Consider the following 8,044-nt stretch of genomic DNA (forward strand, 5'->3'; position numbering starts at 1 on the left):
AACACTTCAATCCGATTCTTGAAGATGAATGAGGGCTTATTGATTTGTGGTCAAAATTTGACATGCCATGGATTTAGCAAACTAAAGTTGAGTACAAATTTTGTCATAGATTTGATAAGCCAAATATAAAAAATTAATTACCAAACAATAGTTAAAATCATAGCTTACCAAAATCTTCGGCTTACGTATCTTGGAAGGTGGAAGGCCACCAATCAGGCCCTGAATTCTCGTAGCCTCTGCCGTCAATTTTCAGAAGGTTCCAGGAAAGGAAGCACACACACTGGACACACCAGTCCAAACTCCAAAGCACGATCACAGGAGGCGTAGCAAGAAAGAAAGGCCCAGCGCCAAAGAAAAAGGCAGCACACCAAGAAAGTGGGGAACTGCTTCTGCCTCCACTCCTCCAGCCTCCTGCTCGTCGATCCTGCCGCTCCACAAGCTTGATTCCTCGATCGGCCATGGCTGCACCCGCGGAGGAGACGCCCGCCGCCAAGGATACGGCGTCCTCGCCGCCGCCGGCGGCGAGGTCCCGGGGGTTCTGGTTCCTTGGGGAGGACAAGTCTGTCCACAAGGCTCTCGGCGGGGGTAAAAGTATGAGGCCTTTTCTGATCTTCTTGCCTTATTGTGTTCTTTTTTGTTTTTGGCTAGTTGATTGCTTCGTCGGACAGGAATTCTGCTCTCCTTAAGTAAGCACGACACGATTCGTGTAGGCGGATTTCTTTTCCCCCTATCGATTTCTTGAACGCGGTAATTAGTTGTTACGTTTAGCTCCAGTCATCGCTGCCTTGCTAGGAGCGGAATTCTTTCATTCTTCCTCTAGGGCTATTCACAGTTCGCAAGGGTTTCTTGATATGGGTACAGAACTACGGATAGTTCTTAACACCCAGTAGTTTTTTTTTGTCAGTTTACTTGAGTAGTTAGGCTGTGAGCGCCGACCGCGACCAGTACAGTAATCTCTGTCTTCCAGACTTTCATGCCTCTGTTCTTGTTGAAAGGCGCAGGTTCATATACGAGTTTAATATGTCCTTAGGAAATTTCAATTATATCACATTTAAATATGCACTGATGGATTGGGGTTTTATTATTTTGCTGTACCCCTACAGAGCAGTAAATACGTAGCCAGCTTTCGGCGACTGAGTGCAGATAATCACGAAAAGTATCATTTCTATCCAGTCGGCGATTTGGGGCTTCTCCAATCTACATACTCCCTCCGTATCACAAATAGAGGACGTTTAGGACATGAGTACGATTACCAAGGGGTGATTAATTAGGGATTAGTTTTCCTGTCTTGCCCTTATTAAATACAGCAGAGGGTGCTATAGCAATCCATCGTAACTCGGTTGGCCAAGGCTCCGTGGTCTGAGACCGGAGGTCCACGGTTCGACCCTGGCGGCCACGGTAGTTTTTGTTGCCATGATTTTTGCATGGACGACGTCCACCGTGCCGCCGTCCACCGCGCCGGGCTCCATGGCGAAGCGCGCTGAGGGAGATGGCGAGCGTGCGTGCTCCGCGGCGAGTCGTGCACGCTGACCCTAAACCCTAGCCGGCGGACTCCGCGCGCGGCGAGCGAGCTGTGGACTGCGAGTCGCGAATAATTAAGGACGCGAGCCGAGGAGTGCTGAGGGAGGCGAGCGGGGCGATCGGACGGGCGGCGCGCGTGGGAGTCGAGTCAAGGAGACGCGATCGAGGCACGCGCGTGGACGAGGGAGGCGAGCGGACGGGCGGACGGGCGGCGCGCGTGGCCCAGGGGCAATCGCGTCCAAAACCAAGTTCCAGCGCGTGGACGTCTTCTTTTGCCGCAAACCCGCTCGGCTCCAGAACGTCCTCTATTTGTGATACGGAGGGAGTATATATGTAGTTGTCATCCTAAAGCCAATAAGTATCTGGATTTTGCTTGTTTAAAAGAAAGGTTATGGATTCTGTTCATAGACATGGGAATGAGAATGCTACAAATTCCTCAAGATTTCCTAGCTTTTCAGGAATGCGACGATTAGCATATCATGCTATTAACACAAAGAAACTTTGGATTACAAAGACATTTTCCACATCCGCAGCTAGGATCTGACAAAAAATCCTAAACACAGATACACTGTTATTTATCTGGAACTGTTTAGGTAGGGGAAGATTCAATACTTTTAAACTAAATTCTATAAGCATCTTACATGATCAGTATGTTCCCCTGAATCCCCTGCGACAGCAACAGGTTCCCCTGTTGGCGTCGACTTCCTGCAGCGCCGGCTGCTGATTCCAGTATGCCCATCATAAACACATGTGTTGGCTGAACAGCCGCTAAGGTGATGCATCTCCATGTGTCCTGAAGACCTAAACCTTGGAATTATTATTTGTAAAGAGAGAGGACGGTACCAGAAACATATCTGAAAAGAGAGAAACGTGGACATATCTGAAAAGAGAGGACGGTACCAGAAACATATCTGAAAAGAGAGGACGGTACCCCCCACAACACTGCTTGCTGGAAACGAAATAGACGCGATTTGAGTACACCTAGACCGCTAGACGCTGCTGGCGGCGGATAAGAGACGCTGATGGCGGTGCTACAACCTAGAAAAAAAGAAATAGTTCTGTTCAATGAAGAAATCATGGGCCCAAATAGCTGATGTGACGTGTTTGAAAAATAGGATGGTGATAATTAGGGGAACTGCTGTGGGAGAACAAGTTTTAGGAGGGGTTTCAGTTTAGGGTGCACCCTGTATACGAAAATGAGATTAATTTAAGTGTTCTCTTGGAGATGCTGTAAGGTCCCTGGTAGACTTTTCTTTTTTGTAATTTCAGTGTTACTTCAATTAAATGATTAGAAGAATTGAAAGCTGCAGCCCATGCCCTCAACCATGGTTAAGGTATTGAACAGCAATACAGAAGTTTTGGATGAAGATAGAACAATTCAAGGGGTTAATTTTTATTTTCCTGTTAGTTTGCATTAGAAATGGAAGATATGATAGAGATGTGGAGGGAAGGGACAGAGAGTCAGAGACCATTTTTACAGCCTCAGCGATACCATGTCCTGTGGTGAAAAAAAAGGGGGAGGAAAGGAGAAATAAAAATCTGATATGCCATGTTATAAATGATTTTCATTAGGAAAATAACCACAACAGAATTATGTTAATGAAAATGTTACTCAAATTTATGGTTGCATAATCTATCCTGAAGCCATTCCATCTTCTCATCTGTGTTCCTCTGTGAAGCTGCTGATGTACTGTTGTGGAAAGACAAGAAGACCTCTGCTTCTGTAGTTGGTGGTGCAACTATCCTATGGGTTCTGTTCGAAATTGTGGAATACCATCTCCTGACCCTGGTTTCTCATGTGCTGATTGTTGCACTGACCATCTTGTTCCTATGGTCCAATGCCACTGTCTTTATCAAAAAGTAAGGAAGAGATACATAGATTTATATGCACTTCACGCTGACCAAATTTCTTAAATATCAAGTGTTTCACTTTCAGGAGTCCTCCTGATGTTCCTGAAGTGCAGATATCTGAAGATCTTGCTGTGAACATTGCGCTAGCATTGCGTGCTGACATCAACAAGGCACTTGCCTTGCTTCGGGAGATTGCTCTGGGCCATAACCTGATGAAGTTCCTAGGCGTATAAATCTCAGAGACCCATTTGTTTTTTTCCCTTTTCAGTGACAGTTTGCAAGGTTACACTGACCAAATCATTGTTCCAATGTTTCAGGTGATCGTTGCCCTTTGGATTCTTTCAGAGATCGGAGAGCTCTGCGATCTCCTGAGATTCATGTACATTGGTATGGGTTTTTACGCTCCAAAAACTCTGTTTTAGTGATTCTTTGAGCTCCCACTCTAGTTAGCTAAACATCAATTCTCCAAACAGCGGTCTTGATCCTCCATACGGTGCCGATATTGTACCACAAGTATCAGGACCAGGTGGACGAGTTCGCTGCAAAGGCACACAGTGAGCTCTGCAAGCAGTACAAGGTCCTGGACGCCAAAGTTCTGAGCAAGATTCCGAGAGCTCCACCAAAAGATAAGAAACAGAACTAGATCAGGCCACCCAGAAACTCAGACCTGGAGGATGACAGGCGACTTGTTTTCAGCTTGGGCGGCGAGAGTTTGTATTCAATGGTCTGATGCGGTTCGTCATTCGTGGGCTTTGTGTAGGTGTACAGCTATCACGTATATGTTCTGGTCGTGTAACCCTATATGTTTCTACCAACCTGTACGGATGTAGACGACCCTCAAAAGTGTCGTAAATATATTCCACCAGGAATTATTTTGGGTCCTGGATTTAATGGCCTTTTGGTTTAATGTGTATATGTAGCTTAGGACTCAGGCAGTTGTGTTTATTTATTTGCTCATTCTTAGTGGAGAGTTTTACAACCTTATTTTTAAGAACGTAGAATGTAATGAAATATGAATAAAAGTTTTATTTTATCGTTTCATAAACATTTAATTTTGTGGCTCATCTAAAGTTGAAAGCGAACTAAAAGAGTTCCGTCGGCATGGCACTTATATTTTTTTTCTCTTTGAAAAAATATTGCCACATCACAATGATAAGGTCGTAAGGTAATGGCTCCGTTCGTTTGGAGAAATTCTGGATGAATCTAGAGTAATTTATGAAAGGAAAGCACTGTTCCGGATGAAAAAAAGAAGCGGATCGGAACATCAAATTCGGGAAGGTAGCATAAGAGTCAAGCCCAGAGGATCTCTCGATGACTGGTGACTGATGGAAGACATGCTTGATGCCCGCGAAGACCTTGAACTGAAGGTCTGGAGTTTACGGCTGAGCAGGAGGTCCGCTTTTTGGTAAACCGTGATGTTAGAGTTCATTACTGGACCACATTTTTGTGGAGTACAGTTCATTCATTAATACCATTAATATAGTTCCTGAGACCTGAGTGGACTGTGGACATTGGAGGTGGTAGTTTGAGCCATGCTTGTGCTGTCTCAGATACCAGGTGCCTGATGTTGTTAAATGTTTGAACCTGATTTTTTTGCTCTTGATAGCAATGCTAAGGGTCCGGGGTTTTCCCCTGAAACCATAAGAAGAAACATCTAATTGGTGATTTTGTAACTAAGACACGACATGATTAACTACGTACAGCACTGCTTCCTTGAGTTGGAATTTACTGGACTAATATGTAGTACCAACTGAAGATTTCATAAATCTACTGAGGAGGTTGCTGATATTCAGAACTCGAAATAAAAAATGTCTACTGCAGCAATCTTGCACAATAGCACACGGCTCATATTTACTATTTCTACTATAGTCAGTTTATTGCATATACCATAAACTAAGAATGGGCTATATTTTGTTTAGATATCCCATGTTCCAGGTAATAGATATTCAAAACACTACAATCATGAGAAATAGTTGTTCCAACAAATACCAAATGAGAGTGGCAAGACCAAGGCGAAAGACCTAGACCAATTCTACCATCTACTCCGTACATTCGAAGGGGTTTGCTACAGACAAATCACGGACATGATTAACATGTATACGATGGGTACATGTTTTGTTTGTAAAATGTAACCGTGCACCTCTCGAGGCCCTTTTCTCCATCTGAAGCATCCCATATTGTTCTGCAAAAAAAGCCTCATTGTAATTTGTGTTTCCAACTTTGAGCCTCATTAACTCTAACTCTCGCGCATTCAGTAGAAAGAATGAGGCAAAGTTGATTTGTGATCTGATGCCTCGATACATCAACACTATTTTCTTGAGATGGATATAAGAGCTTTTAATGAAATCCCTGTGTTTACGACGCCACCGATTCATTTCTCCTGAAATATAAGACTGAAGAGCAAAACAGATTAAAATGGGAAAACTCAAACCGCATTGGTACAAGATTAACACCAAGTCAAGAAAAAGAATATAAGAACATTGTGATCCACAAACTGTAACTGAAGAACTACCTTTATGTACAAGTTCTCCAGACATGGAAAGCATTTCATCAACTCAATAACCATATCGAGATTAATACTATATGATGCGACAGCTAGAGTCTTGACACTGCTCAATGTTGTTGTCAAGCTTACAACTTTTAATCCCTGAATCAAGCATTTAACAAAACATCAAACAATGTGCAAATGCAGATGACATGAAAATCTCTGTAATAGAAAACAAAACTCAGCAGACTTTTCATGGGAAGAAAATAGAGTGCCATGACTACCTGAATAAATATGGTGCCAAACACGAGCCTGGTACGTTCAAAGCAATCATCATCAAGACAGCCTAATGTCTCCAGTTTAGGTGCAGAGATTATAGTTAAATTGGTTGGCTTGAATGAACCAAGACAGAGAGATCTTTCAAGACAAGGGGCATCGACAATTATGACTTCCTGTAATAACTGGAGATTGTCCCTACAACAATAAGAATCAGTGCCGACACCGATGCTTCTAAGGGTATTGGAACTAATCCGGAGACAGCCAACCCCAAAGATGTCGTTAAGCAGCAAACACTCCAGGACAGGGCAGCTGGAAATCATGGTATGCAGTGAGCCCTCGGAGAAGCTGACATTTTCAAGGCCGAGCTGCTTAAGGTGGGGAAAGTGAATCCCTTCCACTGAGCTATCCGGGAGCTCGCATTTGCTCAAGGTAGCAACTCGGAGGGTAGCCGAGAACCGGAAAGTAGAGGCAGGTGGCGGTGCCAACGGATACGGGCGATCATACCTATGTGTCATATGTTTCCCTTCCCAGAAATCAAGCTCCTGGAGGTTGTGAAGCGCCGGGGAGCTGAGCCAGGCGTCCACGGTGGCGGGACGGTCGTGGAGATAGTGCGGCGGGACGCAGAAGCGGCGGCCGGGGCCCGGGTGGGCGGAGAGGATGAGGGAGACCGCGCTGGCGAGAGCCTCGTTGACGGCGGTAAACAGCTTATCGTCGCGGAGGCCCTTGGGCTTGGTGCAGAGGTCTCTGCCGTCGATGACGAGAGGGGAGGCGAGCCAGACGTGGCGCCACCGGGAGGCGAGGATTTGGGTGCGACCGGCTTCCTTGGTGGAGAGAAGCGAAACTATCTCACCGAGGACGGCGTCGGGGAGACCGCTGATGCGGTCGACGTCACCGCCGCCGCCGCCGCCGCCACCACCAGCATCAGGCGGCGGCGGCGGTTCCTCGCTGTGGGTTGTAGGTCCTAGATTGGCCGCCTCCGTGGCTTCCGTCGCCCGTGGCGGGGGCTCACCGGCTGCGAGGTCCTCGGATCTCCTCCTCTTGGCACTGGGACACAGAAGCTCCATCTCCGCGGCCGGTCTTGTGGGGAGGCAGCGCCGCCGCACCGGCAGTCCGGCACAGAGGCTCAGGACTCTGGTGTGTGCGGTAGTGTGAGGGTGGGCCGTGCTGGGTTTTATGGACCAACACAAAATGCAAACAGGTTTGTGATCTGGTCACCGTTTCGCAAGGTTCTTATATATCATTATAGCATTAAAAATCTAATTTATATGGACGTAACTAGCGCCGGACGTCGCACCTGCCCTGTCTACTGCGCCGGACTCCACGTACCGCCTGACTCCACGCGGTGTCTGCGCCCCCGCTCGACCCCAGGCGTCGTCTGCGCCCCGCACATACTTACAACATGCATAAAACAATTAAAACATATGTCTGAAATACTCACAAAAACAACAAAAAAAAATATATAAAATCATTGCAAACATACGCAACATTAAGATTAAATACGTGTAACATATGTGTGAAACATATACAATATTCAGATAAACATACTTGCAACATACGTCTGAAAAAACAGAAGAAACATTAGGAACGTACGTTTGCAACATACGTGTATAACTATTGGAACATATACAACATCCCGATATACTTTTGCAGCATCCATATGAAACATTTGCAACATACCTCTGAAATATTTAAAACACTAGAAATATACGTTTGCAACATGCGTTTGCAACATCAGAGGAAGGAAGCGCGAGGTGCAGCTGGAGATGCCCGCTCTAGGTCTAGCCACTCTGGATCTCGTGATGTCGCGAGGTGAGGTTGAATGTCGTCGGAGCAACAGAATCGACAACGGCCATGACCTCATGGTGGGGAACGGTGGTGTCGGCAGCACCTCGACGCGGTGGGGGACGG

General features: G+C 46.0%; 2 protein-coding genes across 2 annotated transcripts; one reads left to right on the forward strand and one right to left on the reverse strand.

Moving 5' to 3' along the window:
- Nucleotides 1-294: 294 nt before the first annotated feature.
- On the forward strand, nt 295-4,419 carry LOC136476200 (reticulon-like protein B2). Its single transcript, XM_066473950.1, has 5 exons — nt 295-591; nt 3,201-3,381; nt 3,458-3,599; nt 3,690-3,759; nt 3,846-4,419. Exons 1-5 carry the CDS (start codon nt 459-461, stop codon nt 4,013-4,015), a joined length of 696 nt encoding a protein of 231 aa, XP_066330047.1. The 5' UTR covers nt 295-458; the 3' UTR covers nt 4,016-4,419.
- Nucleotides 4,420-5,220: 801 nt separating this feature from the next.
- On the reverse strand, nt 5,221-7,287 carry LOC136471680 (F-box/FBD/LRR-repeat protein At1g51370-like). Its single transcript, XM_066469423.1, has 3 exons — nt 6,142-7,287; nt 5,885-6,019; nt 5,221-5,765 (listed from the first exon to the last, which is right to left on the reverse strand). Exons 1-3 carry the CDS (start codon nt 7,198-7,200, stop codon nt 5,412-5,414), a joined length of 1,548 nt encoding a protein of 515 aa, XP_066325520.1. The 5' UTR covers nt 7,201-7,287; the 3' UTR covers nt 5,221-5,411.
- Between the last annotated feature and the right edge of the window lie 757 nt (nt 7,288-8,044).

The sequence above is a fragment of the Miscanthus floridulus genome, chromosome 8 (assembly GCF_019320115.1).
Source record: "Miscanthus floridulus cultivar M001 chromosome 8, ASM1932011v1, whole genome shotgun sequence".
Lineage (NCBI taxonomy): Eukaryota > Viridiplantae > Streptophyta > Magnoliopsida > Poales > Poaceae > Miscanthus > Miscanthus floridulus.

What these genes read in the sequence shown, in the direction of transcription:
- LOC136476200 (XM_066473950.1), top strand. Translation starts at nt 459, where the DNA reads ATGGCTGCACCCGCGGAGGAGACGCCCGCCGCCAAGGATACGGCGTCC. An exon ending in GGCTCTCGGCGGGGGTAAAA is followed by an intron (nt 592 to 3,200) that starts GTATGAGGCCTT and finishes TCCTCTGTGAAG; the next exon opens with CTGCTGATGTACTGTTGTGG. An exon ending in ACCTGATGAAGTTCCTAGGC is followed by an intron (nt 3,600 to 3,689) that starts GTATAAATCTCA and finishes CCAATGTTTCAG; the next exon opens with GTGATCGTTGCCCTTTGGAT.
- LOC136471680 (XM_066469423.1), bottom strand. Translation starts at nt 7,200, where the DNA reads ATGGAGCTTCTGTGTCCCAGTGCCAAGAGGAGGAGATCCGAGGACCTC. An exon ending in TTGGCACCATATTTATTCAG is followed by an intron (nt 6,020 to 6,141) that starts GTAGTCATGGCA and finishes TGCTTGATTCAG; the next exon opens with GGATTAAAAGTTGTAAGCTT. An exon ending in TGGAGAACTTGTACATAAAG is followed by an intron (nt 5,766 to 5,884) that starts GTAGTTCTTCAG and finishes TTTGCTCTTCAG; the next exon opens with TCTTATATTTCAGGAGAAAT.